Source organism: Bos indicus x Bos taurus, chromosome 1 (genome assembly GCF_003369695.1).
Source record: "Bos indicus x Bos taurus breed Angus x Brahman F1 hybrid chromosome 1, Bos_hybrid_MaternalHap_v2.0, whole genome shotgun sequence".
In the NCBI taxonomy this organism is placed as follows: Eukaryota; Metazoa; Chordata; class Mammalia; order Artiodactyla; family Bovidae; genus Bos; species Bos indicus x Bos taurus.
The window spans coordinates 42,323,685-42,340,511 of NC_040076.1; the positions used below are offsets into that span (position 1 = coordinate 42,323,685).

Consider the following 16,827-nt stretch of genomic DNA (forward strand, 5'->3'; position numbering starts at 1 on the left):
GTGCCTGATTTCAGGAAGGTTAATGGGAGGCACTTCTGTTCCTTTTGAAAAACAATTAATTATCAACATAGATTAGTTTTTACACGTGTTTTTCAAAAGAAATTTCATATACAAATGTTCCTTATATTGTAATGATGTGATGCTTACTACTTCTGAGAAGGTAGTGAGACCTTTTGAAACAAATCTAACTGTTGAATCATGACATTTTCTATAACGTACAAGATAAAACAAGAAGTTCACCAAATGTACAGTGAATTTCTGTTGTAGTCATGTTTGTCCAGAGGAACAGAACCAAGAAGATCTATGTACTTCTGCTGCTGCTGCTAAGTTGCTTCAGTCGTCTCCGACTCTGTGCGACCCCATAGACAGCAGCCCACCAGGCTCCCCCGTCCCTGGGATTCTCCAGGCAAGAACACTGGAGTGGGTTGCCATTTCCTTCTCCAATACGTGAAAGTGAAAAGTGAGTGAAGTCGCTCAGTCGTGTCCGACTCTTAGTGACACCATGGACTGCACCCTACCAGGGTCCTCCATCCATGAGATTTTCCAGGCAAGAGTACTTATTTTCTACTTATAAACTAAAGTCATTTTTATGAGATATTGACTCACAATTATGGAGGCTGAGAGACTCCGTGAAATGCCCTCTTCAAGTAGGAAACTGAGGACAGCAAGTGTCATAATTCAAAGGTTCGAGTCAGTAGTTAGTGTTAGTCGCTCAGTTGTGCCCAACTCTATGTAACCCCATGGACTGAGCACCAGGCATCTCTGTCCATAGAATTCTCCAGGCAAGAATACTGGAGTGGGTAGTCATTCTCTTCTCTAGGGGATATTCCCAAACCAGGGATTGAACCCAGGTCTCCTGCACTGCAGGCAGACTCCTCACCATCTGAACCACCAGGGAAGCATGGTATACATTCTTATCTGTGTATGAAATTCATAGAATCATGGTCACCAAGAGCAGCTGAAGACCAATGTCAACCAGGCAAGCAGACACTGAATTCAACCTTCCTCTTCCTCATTGTTTCATTCAGACCCACAGCTAATGGGGATGATGCCCAGATATATTGGGGAGGACCATATGCTTTACTGAGTCCACCAATTCCATACTAACCACTTATGGAAATACCCACAGAGACACACACCCAAATCATGTTTAATCAGATATCTAGACAGCCCACAGCCCAACAAAATTGACATATAAAATGAACCATTACAAATCTAAAGTGAAGTCGCTCAGTCGTGTCCGATTCTTTGTGACCCCATGGACTGTAGCTTACTGGGCTCCTCTGTCCATGGGATTTTCCAGGCAAGAATACTGGAGTGGGCTGCCATTTCCTTCTCCAGGGGAACTGCCCAACCCAGGGATCGAACCCGGGTTTCCCACATTGTAGGCAGATGCTTTACCATCTGAGCCACAAGGGAATTTACCCATCTACCCATGGTCAACTTGGCACCTGTAAACATCTCCTAAGACCATATTTTATCTTCACATAGAGAAAACAACAAAGCTAAATTCCACCTAACATTATACACTTACATATGTATAACAAAAAATATTCTACCTCTTTCTTGAGGAGGTAAAATCTTTGAGTGATATTTATTTTTCTCCTTGATATCTGGTCATTTGTGTGTTATTAATTTGATATCATATTATTTAACTAGTATTAATAAAGTCAGTACATCTTATGTCACAAGATTAAGAGAATAAAAGTGAAAAAATTTGCCACACACACACAAATGTATTCATATCACACTAAGAAGGAAATCTCTTGGTTATTACAGTCTTCATATCTGTAAATGATCACATGATTGTAGCTGATATTTTAACTAACTTTTTTTTTTATCCATTCTGTACTCCCTTTGCCTAGGTGGACAGTGTTCTTCACCTTGTGTGGTAACACGAACTTTCATCCCTGAAGAGTCTGGGCCATAAGAACTACTGTCTGCATTGGTTGGTTGACGTTTTCATTGACCTGAATCATGGGAATGAAAATACTAAGAGATACCTTAGTGGGTTTTATGTATTTCAGACATACTCTTCGTTACTCCCTTTGTGGAGCAGTCCCATTTCCTCTTTGTAGCTGTCATCAATCACCTCATCTAGCACAGTAACTCCCTTCTTTGAGGATTCAAAGGAACATAGAGTTAACAAGATTGAGGGGGCAGTCTATTTTCAATTAGTGGAATCATTGTTGTGTTTCCTGGTGGAAGCATTCCTCTGTTTGGAAGTGAGTCCACAAGGCCAGCAGAGGAGAAAATTACAGGAACAGGAAACAAGTAGTTTGTAGTGGTCATTAAGGGTAGTAGACACGGGCGCCAATCCCATTTCTGTCTCCTGATTCCTGGACGCATGAATCCTTGCTTTGAGAGAAGCAGTACCAAATACTGGAGGTTCAGAAATATTCAGTCTTCTTGAGTTCCCTGCTCTAGCCTTGCAAGATATTGCCATCTAGTTCTGCTGTTAACTGAGGCTTTATGAGAGCTATTCATCATTCTATCTAACTGTATGCTTCAGCGTGGTGGGAAATAGAGTAAAGCCAGTGAATTCCACAAGGGTGGACATGTTAACATTTTTTTTTTCCACTAAGTTGAGGTCCTTGATCAGAAGCAGTGCTGTCAGTAGTACTATGACAGTGGATAGGGAATACCATAAAGATGGAAGGATGATAATTTTGGCAGAGGCATTTTCTGCAGGGAATCCCATATACCTAAATATATCTGTATCTAGAGTAAGTGTCTATTCTTGTAAGAACAAAACACTCCCATTTCCATGATGGAAACTGTTCAAAGTAATGAACCTGAAACTAGGCACATGGGTTCACTCCAATGAATGGTGCCACATCAGGACTCAGTGATAGTCTCAGCTGCTGGCTACCTGGGCACTCGACAGAGGTCACAGTCAAGCCGGCCTTAGGAAGCACAACTCAAAGTTAGGTGTTAAGAAGATATGTAGCCTCTATCTCTGACACACTGACCACTTTATTTGTGAGCTCACTGAGTAGTGACAGAGTGCTTGAGAAACAGTGACTAGTGTCCATACATTCAGTTCAGTTCAGTCACTCAGTTGTGTCGGGCTCTTTGCGACCCCATGAATTGCAGCACGTCAGGCCTCCCTGCCCATCACCAACTCCCAGAGTTCACTCAAACTCACGTCCATCGAGTCGGTGATGCCATCCAGCCATCTCATCCTCTGTCGTCCCCTTCTCCTCCTGTCCCCAATCCCTCCCAGCATCAGAGTCTTTTCCAATGAGTCAACTCTTTGCATAAGGTGGCCAAAGTATTGGAGTTTCAGCTTTAGCATCATTTCTACCAAAGAACATCCAGGGCTGATCTCCTTCAGAATGGACTGGTGGGATCTCCTTGTAGTCCAAGGGACTCTCAAGAGTCTTCTCCAGCACCACAGTTCAAAAGCATCAATTCTTCGGTGCTCAGCTTTCTTCACAGTCCAACTCTCACATCCATACATGACCACTGGAAAAACCATAGCCTTGACTAGATGGACCTTTGTTGGCAAAGTAATGTCTCTGCTTTTGAATATGCTATCTAGGTTGGTCATAACTTTTCTTCCAAGGAGTAAGGGTCTTTTAATTTCATGGCTGCAGTCACCACCTGCAGTGATGGGTCACCTTAATAGCTTAATGATAAAATCCCATTCTGCTAAAATGACTTTTTTGGTGAGCATTCACATGGGACACAAATATTTCATGTTATTTTTACCCATTCAGAGAGCTCAATTAACATAATTCTCAAATTTTGTTGTATTGCCAGTCATTTTCCTTCAAAGTCCATGAACATCCTGCTAAACCATTGGCCACAGCCAATGAACCGGTGTATAATTACATACCTGCCCCTTTCTCTTTCCAAATAGAGTGAACAACCAGGTGTGATGCTCAAACTTCTGCCCACTAAAAGGTTTTCCCATCACCAATGTCCTTCAGGAATGTCACAGAGAGGAGCTGTAGTGCAGCACATGTCCACTTTCTGATGGTGCCTGTATACCATGCAGACTCATCTGGATCTGCAGGCTCCAGTCTTCTCTTCTCTGTAAGCTAATTACAGAGAACTCCCCATAGGACCACAGGTCCACACTGTGAGAGAGACACCATTGTAGCAGGAGTAGACAACAACAGAATTTAGACCACTTCTTCAGGTAACTTATTTGTGCCTTCAGGGCCTGTTCCTGCTTGATCAAGTGTCTACTAGTTTCATCTGATAAAAGAATGCTGCTGTATACACACAACTTTATGGTTTGTGGGTCAGATAACCTTTAGTTTAACAAGGGTAGCTCTGGTATCATGGCAAATTTTGGCCATGGTTAAACATACACTTTCTACTGAGGCTCACTAGCAGAGAGTGAGCAACAAACAATGATTACTTTCCTCAAGTAGAGGAGTTATCCACAGAGGATGGAAGTGTTGTGCTCAAAATTCTAAGGGCCTGCATCTATTTCCACCTCTAGAGGCCTATTAAAGGATCCAAGCATCCACCACTGCTGATTCAAGCTCCATTGGATCTGTTGAATATGGTCTAAGCCAGCAGTCTGCAACCTTTTTGGCACCAGAGACTGATTTCATGGAAGATAATTTTTCCATGGACAGGGGAAGGGGAGGATGGTTTCGGGATGATTCAAGAGCATTACATTTATTGTGCACTTTATTTCTAATCTAATGTTGCTTCTGCTCTGACAGAAGGTAATGGTCCAGGGCCCAGAAGTTGGGGACCCTTAGCCTAAGGGACTGAAGAGCTTGCACAGAAGCCTAGACATGTCCCATGTCTCTTATTCTGAGCCCCAAACAAAACTATCAGCCTTTCCCGTCCTTCAGTAAATGGGCTGTAGTAACACATCCAAATAACAATAGTATTGCCTCCAAAATTTACAGAGGCATATTATCTGTTGTTCCTCTCTTTCAGTTTCAGGAAGGGCCAGAAGTAATATCCTTGACTTAGAAGAATTATCTCAACATGTGCTATATCACTGGACACCTAGACATTCCACTAAAGTAGAAGGCCCCCAGAGTTTTGTGAGATTTGTTTTCTATGTCTTTTGCGAATGTCTTACCAATATAAATACTTCTTGCTTGCTATAACCAATCAACATAATGTCATCACTGTAACAGATTAGTGTGTTACATTTCAATATTTACAAATTATATATCTGATAAAAAAATTTTCACTGGGGATACATGAAGCACTCCCAAAACTCATAATAAAAAGATGAATAACCCAATTAAAAATTGGGCAAACTATCTGAACAAACACTTCACCAAAAAAGGTAGACAGATGTCAAATAATGTTACAAAAAAGAGGCACAATATTATGAAGTCACTAGGGGAAAGCAAAGAAAGCACAATGAGGTATTAAAAATTAAAATGACCATGAATGAAAAGACTACACATACTGGAAGCAGTAATACAGGCCTTTGTGCTCACAGGTAGGCAACCAAATAAGTTAGGAGACAATTACACAAAATTGAAGAGGGCAGTAAATTTTATCCAAGTGTTGGTTGTGCTGAAGCGACCTGTGCACGTTACATTCCCCACTCCACCGTCCTGTGTACTTTTCACAGGAACCCCTCTCTCCTATGTTACTTATCTCCTCTATTTTGGCTTTCACCAGCAAAAATGTAAGGAAGCAGGATAAGTGATTAATCAGTCTATCAAAATGATGTGTTTTTGCTCTCCTCCTATCTAACCAGGAGGTCTAAAGTGGAAGTTAAGTACTTTTTTCTTTTCAGATATCACACCAAAATGTCACAAACAAGTAAAGTAAGCTTTATTTTTCTGAATGAACATTCATGGACAACTGTCTCTGTTACTGCACAAATCTGAATTTGTTATCACCATGTTCAAAATCCCTCAATAGTTTTCCTGTAAGATGAGGTATTAGAAAGATGGTAACAATAACCCTGTGTACGAGACAGCAAAAGAGACACCGATGTATAGATCAGTATTATGGACTCTGTGGGAGAGGGAGAGGGTGGGATGATTTGGGAGAATGGCATTGAAACATGTATAATATCATATATGAAACGAGTCGCCAGTCCAGGTTCGATGCACGATACTGGATGCTTGGGGCTGGTGCACTGGGAAGACCCAGAGGGAGGGTATGGGGAGGGAGGAGGGAGGAGGGTTCAAGATGGGGAACACAGGTATACCTGTGGCGGATTCATTTCGATATTTGGCAAAACTAATACAATATTGTAAAGTTTAAAAATAAAATAAAATTTAAAAAAAAAAAAGAACAAACTCCATAATCTGGCCTCCAGACTCTGTGCTATCCACATATGCTCACTTCCCTGACCCCATCTCGCTCCGGCTGCCTCTCTCTTTGGAAGCCATATTTACTACTTTGTGTTGTTCCAACGATCCAGGCTCTCTGAGGGTTTAGAACTGGAATGAGAGTTCCAGCTACACAGAAAGGTCAACTTTCTTGCAATTGGAGTTTGGGGGGAATCTAAAACACTGACCTCATTCAAATCATATGTGATTGGCTCAGACAAGATCATACTGAGCAAAGTTCTCAGAGTACCAAAATTTAGAGATATGCTGGAGTTTACACAAACATGTCAAATATGTCATCTGTGTTTGAAAGTATGGCATAAAGTACAATTTTAATAATTAGAACTGGAGCTGTCTACAATGACTACTGCTTATAATTTCAGAGTCTGTAATGCCCTGTGGAACAACATGGGTTTCTCATACATGCCCAAGTCCTCAATGCCCAGAAGAACAGCTTAGCTTTGTCCTAATGGAACTCCATGGACACGATCAGGGGAATATTAGTTCTCCACTCCTTCCTCTCTGGCAGTCCTACAAATGGTTAATTCTTGTGTTAAAAAAAATTTAATAAACAACATTTTCCTAAGCCTGGATAATGAAACCTCCAAAATGAATCAGTGTATAAAATATTGCTCTTTGTGGTATTGTCATTCCAGTGCTCCTGTATTATTTCTACCTCGGAAAACCAAATGCTGAGAGGATCTTGACAATTTCTTAACAGATACTGGTAAGAGAATGATTTCTATAATGTTCATTATTTTTCAAGGAAAATTAAAATACTGTTAAACATAATAATTTTGATTTCATTTACAAAATGTCAAAACAGGCATTTGAAAAGGGAAAACAATAATAAGAAGTAAATAATCTGTATGTTTTGTTGTTAAAAGTAAAATCTGGATGTGCAAAATAGCTCTAAGACTATTTTATACTCTTTAATGGTATGTCTGATTAGATTGACTATAATGACTCCACAGGATATGTTGTGGTGAACTAAAACATTAATCAAATTAAAAGTGTATTTAGGGATTTAGGTCATAATGTTTTTAGTGTAAGAAATATGTATTAAATATACATTTATTTAGTTATCCATCTATGTTCTGTCCTCTTTTCCTGCTCCTTGTTTTTTTTTTTTTTTTAATTTTATTTATTCACTTATTTTTGGCTACACTCAGTCTTCACCATTATGCACAGGCTTTGTTTAGTTGTGGAGAGCAGGGGCTACTCTCCATTTGTGGTGCATGGGCTTGTCATTGCAGTGGCCTCTCTTGTTGCAGAGCATGGTCTTGAACCCGTGTCCCCTGCTTTGGGAGGTGGATTCATAACCACTGGAACACCAGGGAAGTCCTTCCTGCTTCTTATTTCCTTTTCACTCAAATTTGGCTTTCTACTTCTTTATCCTCTTTCCTCTCAATTCCCACCTCTCTTTCTTTTGACAACTTTCATGACATTGTTCCTCAAGAAAGAAAATCCACATCTGTTCACATCTTTATTTCATTTTCCTTAATGCTGTGTCACTTGCTTTCATTCAATTCTCATTATCCTACAACCCCTAGTCTATTACAAAATGGAAACTTCTCTCACTAAAGCCACTAGAAGTCTCTCTTTTTTAAAATTTACTTTTTAGTTGAAGGATAATTGCTTTACAGAATCATGTTGGTTTCTGCCAAACATCAACATGAATCAGCCATAGGTATACATATGTCCCCTCTCTCTTGAACCTCCATCCCACCTCCCTCCCCATCACACCCCTCTAGATTGTCACAGAGCCCCAGTTTGAGTTCCCTGAGTCATAGAGCAAATTCCCATTGGCTATCTATTTTACACATGGTAACATTAGTTTCATTCTCACACTCAGTAATCTCTGTTCACTCCTTATCCTACTAGAACATTCATTTTGCTTTAGGCACTGTACTTACCTTTGTTCTTGCATATTTTCCTCTCTTTAACTTTTCAGTCTCAGTTTTCCAATTTCCTCCTGGTTTCTCTCATCACTCTGCTCTGTAGCTCTTTCCTTTTTTTCCTTTTGTGTGAGCCACAGCTCCTGGTTTCAAGACAAATGACTAAACTGAAAGGAAACTGGCTCTAACAAATAATGCTAGGAAATTTGGAGAAATCCACTGGAGAAATAGGCAGGGACATAAAGTAAGAAGTTAAGCAGTCAACAGCTGAAATCATATCTTAGTGCTAGCTCAATAAGGGCTGCTGTCATTGCTGCTGAACTTGAGTGCTACAACTCACAATGAAAATGCCACTGTTTTGGGTGCAGGATGCATTTTCTGGGGTCCTGTTATTGCTCCCTTGGTTGACTTTGAACCACAAATCTCTTCCGTTCATATTTGACATCTCTCCATGCTCTATATATTTCAAATCTAGTGTAGATGAATTTTACTGGTTAACCATAGATCTACTTCCCTCTCCAGGAAAAGTCAGTTTCTAGAACTTTTGGCTTCTAGAGTAAACAACTTTTGTCTGCCACCAAGACATTTGTAATAGAAAAGTCAATCAGATCTAGTAAATGATGTATATACATTTCAATCTCTTTAATATAACTTCCTCACCTTGATTTTCATGCTTTCTTGTTTTAACATTATGAACACCATCCACTGGGTTAGTCATATATGCTATATTTCAGTAACTTCAATGACTTCTAAGTCATTATTTCTATCAAGTCCTTATTGAATGACACCTCTAAGTCTATGCGATCTGGATGTTCAGAGATGGCTCCTTGCAAAAATGGGCCACTGCATCTGAGTTCTCAATCTCAAATTTTGATTATTATTCCCAGCTACCAAGTGACAATCTCTTTTACTAACTATCCTTCATATCTATTATGCTATCAAGTCCTAATGACTTAAATCTAATTAATTTTGATCTCTCTGTCTTCCTCAAAACTCCCAATATCATAGCACACAATGACTTAAGAATTTCAAATGCATTTTAATCACTGAAGGACATTTATAAAATGCATATTACCGGTATTCATGACCTGCTGAATCAGTTTCTATTATAATACCTCAGAATTTATTTTTGTACCAAAACTCCCCCAGAAAATTCTGATGTGTAATCTGGTTTGGGAATCATGGACAAGAGTCATAGGTTCCTGATTAGTATTTCCACAACTGGTCATTCACCCTGCAGTCTATTTTCTACAACCAAATATTTAATTTCAAAAATAACTGATGATGCCAATCCCTGTTTTAAAGTTTTCAATGAATGCCTATCCTTAAAGAATAAAGTTCAAGATCTTTCACATAGCACTGATTACTTTTATAATCCAGGCCCTTCTAACTACTTACTTTTGACACTATATTCACCTTGAAAACGCAGGATAGTTTTCCCATAAATTTGCTCAAGTTCAGAATGTCTTTCTTCTCTTCTACATCTATTCATGACTGTTTACATTTTAAAATAAAATGATTGCATTTTGCCAAAATAGCAACTGCTACAAATACTTTTTATGTTTTTAGTAAGAGTAAATAAAGGGCATTCATTCTAGTGCATGGTTCTGTTATTCTCAATGAATTTTCTTTTAAGAATTCTTGGGAAATTTTCTTTTTCCATTTATTGCATTGTATTTCAGAGGTCATCTATCAAGGATATGGAAACAAAAAATGTAACAGAGCTGACAGAGTTCATTCTTACAGGACTTACACATCAACCAGAGTGGCAGATCCCCCTGTTCCTTCTGTTCTTGATGATATACCTCATTACCATTGTGGGAAACCTTGGTCTAATCATGCTCATCTGCAATGACCCTCACCTTCACATCCCCATGTACTTATTCCTTGGGAATCTGGCCTTTGTGGATACTTGGTTATCCTCCACAGTGACCCCCAAAATGCTGCTCAACTTCTTTGCCATGAGCAAAATGATCTCTCTTTCTGAATGTAAGATACAGTTTTTTTCCTTTGCAATTTGCGTAACCACAGAATGTTTTCTGCTGGCTACAATGGCGTTTGATCGTTATGTGGCCATATGCAAACCATTACTTTATCCAGTGATCATGACCAATAGACTATGTATCTGGCTATTAGTTTTGTCATTTTTAGGTGGCATCTTCCATGCCATAATTCATAATGCTTTTTTACTCAGATTAACCTTCTGCAATTCCATCATAGTAAATCACTTTTATTGTGACATTATACCATTGTTTAAGATTTCCTGTACTGATCCTTCCATTAATTTTCTTATAGTATTCATTTTTGCTGGATCAATACAGACATTCACCATTTCCATTGTTCTTGTCTCTTATACACTTGTTCTCTTTACAATCTTAAAAAAGAAGTCTCTACAAGGAATAAGGAAGGCCGTCTCCACCTGTGGAGCCCACCTCCTGTCTGTCTCTTTATACTATGGGCCTCTTCTCTTCATGTATGTGCTCCCTGGATCTGCACAAGAAAATGATCAGAATATGATGGACTCTCTGTTTTACACTGTCATAATTCCTTTCTTAAATCCAATAATTTATAGCCTGAGAAATAAGAAAGTCATAGACTCACTGACAAAAATGTTAAAGAGAAATGTTTAGCTATCATATTAATAAGTATTCTCTTTTCATTAAAACACTATAAAACTATACAATTAGATGTGTCTATGTGTTGATTATTATTTAAAAGTTTTTGCATTTACAGTTGTACTATTCTTTTATTGACTTATTCCCAGGCGGCTCAGTGGTAAAGAATCTGCCTGCCAATACAGGAGACACAGGAGATGTGGGTTTGATCCTTGGGTCAGGAAGATCCCCTGGAGGAGTAAATAGCAACCCACTCCAGTATTCTTGACTGGAATATCCCATGTACAGAGGAGCCTGGTGGGCTACAGTCCATGAGGTCGCAAGAAGTCAGACACGACTGAGCAACTAAGCATCAGTTCATTTCAGTTCAGTTCAGTCACTCAGTCGTGTCTGACTCTTTGCGACCCCATGAACCACAACACGCCAGGCCTCCCTGTCCATCACCATCTCCCGGAGTCCACCCAAACCATGTCCACTGAGTCAGTTATACCATCCAACTATCTCATCCTCTATCATCCCCTTCTTCTGCCCTCAATCTTTCCCAGCATCAGGGTCTTTTCCAATGAGTCAGCTCTTTGCATCAGGTGGCCAAAGAATTGGAGTTTCAGCTTCAATATCAGTCCTTCCAATGAATCCCAGGACTGATCTCCTTTAGGATGGACTGGTTGGATGTCCTTGCAGTCCAAGGGACTCTCAAGAGTCTTCTCCAACACCACAGTTCAAAAGCATCAATTCTTCGGTGCTCAGCTTTCTTCACAGTCCAACTCTCACATCCATACATGACCACTGGAAAAACCATAGCGTTGACTAAGCATACAAGATGTTAGTATCTAATAAGTTTCTTTAAACAACTTCGTATTTTAATTATTTATGTCATACCTAAAAAATTAGAGCAGAAAACAAGAATGAAAAAATTTTTACAGGCTTATATGTTGTTCAATGTGGCTCTATAAATACATTCAGTTGTAAAATAGTGCAGGCTCTGTGAACAGGACTTGATTATGATATCTTTGCTATTTCTACAGCCATGTAGCCTGGAAACTCATATCAAATTTAACTCTGTATGGAGGCGGGTTTGTGTTTGGAGTGAACAGAAGTAATTCCCAGGAATTTTGCTAGCAATCAAAAGGCCTATTATTCCACATTATCTGAGGTATGATAAATTTCACTTCTTGTGGGGATAAACTCCATACCACACAGAGAAATAAAGAGAAATGAGAAAGCAGTGAGGGAAAAATGGTATGGGAGCTAAGACAATGAAGACAGAGCTACACTGTTAAGAGATCCTCTTACCTTAATATGTTTCTTAGAGAAAGGGAAAGAGGTGAGTTGCCTCTTAACTGTAAATGATTCTTCTATATGTCCTTTCTAGGTGTGTCTGTATGTTATAGAGCAACCTGAAAAATGTCACTATTTCAGAATGCTAAAAGACTAGACTGATAATTTAAATTGGATAGACATAGAGAATAAGAGAGAAATGGCAGAACAGGAGGAAAATAGTCAAAAATTTCTTGCAAACAAAATCCAGGAATGAACAGCTTCACTAGGACGTTTTACCAAACATACAAAGAACTTATTTCAAAAGAAATAAGAGAAAATATTCCCAAATTTATTCTGTTAATGTTTACCACCATTACCTTGATACCAAAACAAAAGACATTATTAAAAAAATAATATTGCAGTGCAATAACTTTGAAGGATATAGATGAAAATCAAATTCAACACTACCCAAAAGTATCATATACCATAATGAAGCAGGATTCATTCCAGGGTCAAGGATGATTCATGCAAATCAATAAACATCATATCAACAAAAGGAAAGAAAAAAAAACCATATGATCATCTCAGTAGATTTAGAAAAAAACACTTGATAAAATTCAACATCCATTCTTGAATTAACTATCACCAAAGTAGATATAGAGGGAACATATCTCAATATCAGTTCAGTTCAGTTCAGTTGCTCAGTCATGTCCGACTCTTTGCGACCCCATGAACCGCAACACGCCAGGCCTCCCTGTCCATCACCAACTCCTGGAGTCCACCCAAACCCATGTCCATTGTGTCAGCGATGCCATCCAACCATCTCATCCTCTGTCATCCCCTTCTCCTCTGGCCCTCAATCTTTCCCAGCACCAGGGTCTTTTCAAATGAGTCAGCTCTCCTCATCAGGTGGCCAAAGTATTGGAGTTTCAGCTTCAACATCAGTCCCTCCAATGAACACCCAGGACTGATCTCCTTTAGGATGGACTGGTTGGATCTCCTTGCAGTCCTAGGGACTTTCAAGAGTCTTCTCCAACACCACAGTTCAAAAGCATCAATTCTTTGGTGCTCAGCTTTCTTTATAGTCCAACTCTCACATCCATACATGACTACTGGAAAAACCATAGCCTTCACTAGACGGACCTTTGTTGGCAAAGTAATGTCTCTGCTTTTTAATATGCTATCTAGGTTGGTCATAACTTTCTTTTCAAGGAGCAAGCGTCTTTTAATTTCATGGCTGCAATCACCATCCACAGTGATTTTGGAGCCCAGAATAATAAAGTCAGCTACTGTTTCCACTGTTTCGCCATCTATCTGCCATGAAGTGATGGGACCAGATGCCATGATTTTAGTTTTCTGAATGTTGAGCTTTAAGTCAACTTTTTCACTCTCCTCTTTCACTTTCATCAAAAGGCTCTTTAGTTCTCCTTCACTTTCTGCCGTAAGGGTGGTGTCATCTGCATATCTGAGGTTATTGATATTTCTCCCGGTAATCTTAATATACAAAAAGCCATTTACAACAAACCCACAGTCAATATAATACTCAATGGTGAAGAGCTGAAATTTAGGAAAGAAACAAAGATGCTCACTCTCACCATTTCTATACAATATCATATTGGAAGTCTTAGTCACGGAAACCAGACAAGAAAAAAGAAATGAAAGGTACTCAAACTGTAAAGGGAAATGTGAACTGTCACTATTTGCCAATGAGATAACACTCTATATAGAGAAGTACCAAGACTCCATCCAAAACCTATTAGAACTAGTAAATTAATTCAGCAAGGTATCAGGATACAAGATTAATATACAGAAATCGGTTGCATTTCTTTACACTAACAATGAAATACCAGGAAAAGAAAATAGAAAACAATTATTCTATTTAAAACTGCATCAAAAAATAACTAGGAATAAATTTAACTAAGCAAGTGAAGACCTATATACAAAACTTTAAAACACTGATAAATAAAACTGAAAATGACTTAAAGAATTGGAAAGATATGCTCTTGGATTGGAAGAATTAATTAAGCTAAAGTGGCCATAGTACACAAAGCAATCAGTGCATTTAATGCAATCCCTATCAAAATATCCAGGATACTTTTCATAGATAGAACAAATAACCTATGGAACAATGAGACACCAGATTGCCAAATGTGACTTGGGGAAAAATAATAACAAAGCTTGATATATATATATATATATATATATATAAATATTTATATATATATATATAAAACCCTTCTATATTTCAGACAATATGACAAAGTTACAGTAATCAAAACAGAATGTTTTGGGCAAAAAAACCACAGACATATAGAACAATGGAACAGACTGGCTATGAGTTATATGATTGATGAGTTATCAATCAATTTTTAATGAAAATCTATCCAGTCAACTAAATGACTTCTCTGTCCTTCACTGACCACCCCCTTCACATCAAATATGTCACCAAAGTGGTGACTCTACATTGTGAATTCTTTTGCATTCTCTTCCCTCTCCTCTCAAAGTCATTTTGCCCAGGGCTAGTTGGCTAGTGGTAAAGAACCCACTTGCCAATGCAGGAGATATAAGAGCAGGTTCAATCCCCAGGTCGGGAACAACCCCTAGAGCTGGAGAAGGCAACCCACTCCAGTATTCTTGCATGGAGAATCCCATGGACAGAGGAGCCTGGTGGGCTACTGTCCATAGGGTCACAAAGAGTCAGACACAATTAAAGTGACTTAGCATACATGTAGGCATATTTCATCCAAATAGATCTCATCTATTATAGAGGTAATAAAATTAAGAGGGCATTCGGATATGCATGGTTTATTTCAACTCTCATTCCCATTTACTCAAGTTGAAAATTCTTTGTCTTTATTTCTGGTTTACTCCATTTCATTTCAGGTTATACCCAGTGAGGACATGGAAAGGAAAATGCAACGTTGGTGACAGAATTCATTCTCACAGGACTCACATATCAGCCAGAAGGGCAAATTCCCCTGTTCTTTCTGTTCTTGGTGATATATCTCCTCACCATCATGGGAAACCTTGGCCTGATTGCTCTCATCTGCAATGATCCTCACCTTCACATCCCCATGTACTTATTCCTTGAGAATTTGGCCTTGGTGCACGCCTGGATATCATCCACAGTGACTCCCCAGTTGCTGGTCAGTTTCTTTGCAAAGAGCAAAATGATGTCTCTCACTAAATGTAAGATACAATTTGTTTTCCTTTGGAACCAGAATAACCACTGAATGCTTTTTGCTGGCAACAGCAGTATATGATTGCTATGTGGCCATTTGCAAACCATTACTTTATCCAGTTATTATGACCAATAGACTATGCATTCAGCTATTAGTTTCATCATTTTTAGGTGGCCTTTTCCATGCCATACTTCATAATATAACTTTTATTAAGATTGACCTTCTGTAATTTTAATATAATACATCACTTTTACTGTGAATTTGTACCACTATTTAAGGTTTCCTGTACTGACCCTTCCATTAATTTTCTGATGCTATTTATTTTCTCTTGGTCAATACAGATGTTCAGCATTCTTACTGTTCTCATCTCTTACACATTTATTATTTTTACAGTCTTAAAAAAAGAAGTTGGTATAAGGCATAACTAAGGCCTTCTCCACCTGTGGGGCCCACCTCCTATCTGTTTCTTTATACTATGGGCCTCTTCTTGTCATGTATATATGCTCTAGGTCTGTACAAGCAGATGATCAAAATATGATGTACTCTCTGTTTTACATGACCATAATTCCTTTCTTAAATCCAATTATCTATAGCTTGAGAAATAAAGTCATAGATTCACTGGCAAAAGTATTGAAGAAGAATGCTTAGATTTCATATTCATGTCAGTTCACTTTTTACTGAAAGTCATAAACTGTGCAGATTAGATGGTGCTACTGTTGACCAGGGTTCAAAGTGTTTTGCAGTTATCATTATTACCCTAAGTGTTTTAAAGAATTAAGCTGAGAGTACTAATAAGCATCTGAAACTCTATGTACGTTACTCAAAAAAGTAGATAAAATTCTAATCAAGTGTTCATGTTATACCAAAAAAATTAAAGATGAAAACAAATTAAAATCTTCTGCACATATCTTCTCAATATGTCTTCATAAATGCATTAAGCACTATGACAGTATATTCACTCTTAAAAAAATTGAAATATGATGTCTTTAATATTAAGAAACCTGCACAGCCTGAAGAATCATATCATGTTTATCTCCCCAGTGGTGACAGGCCTGTGTTTGAATAAACAGAGCAAATTTCAGGAATTCTGCTAGCCATTGAACAGTCTTCTATTTCACTCTATGTGGGACATAGTAAATTTCACTTTTTTGTAGAGTTTCAACTCTTTGTGCTCCAATTGTGCCCAGTTGTTCAATTGTGTCTCAATCTTTGCAACCCTATGGATTGTAGCCTACCAGGCTCCTCTGTCCATGGAATTTCCCAGGCAAGAATACGGGCTGGGTTGCCATTTCCTCCTGCACAGGGTCTTCCAACCCAAGGATTGAGCCTGCATCTTATGCATTGGCAGGCAGGTTCTTTACCACTGAGCCACCTGGGAAGCCGTGCAACTCTCTAATCACACAAAAAAGGCAACAGAAATGAGTAGCCAATAAAAATGAAAAATGAGAAAGGAGTTAAAGCAGGAAAAATCAGGTCAAATTGCAAGAGGATACTCTTAGCTCAACGTGTCTCTATCTAACAAGAAGAGCGAGGATGTCTCTCACTATCTTTCCTCTTGAATGGTTCTGTCCAGTTTGTGGGTATGTTGTAAGGTAAT

The 16,827-nt window shown here is 38.7% G+C and overlaps 1 protein-coding gene and 1 pseudogene across 1 annotated transcript; both read left to right on the top strand.

Moving 5' to 3' along the window:
* The first annotated feature begins 9,852 nt into the window (after window positions 1-9,852).
* On the top strand, window positions 9,853-10,803 carry LOC113898632 (olfactory receptor 187-like). Its single transcript, XM_027551959.1, has one exon. It carries the CDS (start codon window positions 9,874-9,876, stop codon window positions 10,801-10,803), a length of 930 nt encoding a protein of 309 aa, XP_027407760.1. The 5' UTR covers window positions 9,853-9,873.
* A 4,143-nt stretch (window positions 10,804-14,946) lies between these two features.
* On the top strand, window positions 14,947-15,878 carry LOC113897620 (annotated as a pseudogene).
* The last annotated feature ends 949 nt before the right edge of the window (window positions 15,879-16,827 follow it).

Coding starts and splice junctions, on each gene's coding strand:
- LOC113898632 (XM_027551959.1), top strand. CDS start 9,874: ATGGAAACAAAAAATGTAACAGAGCTGACAGAGTTCATTCTTACAGGA.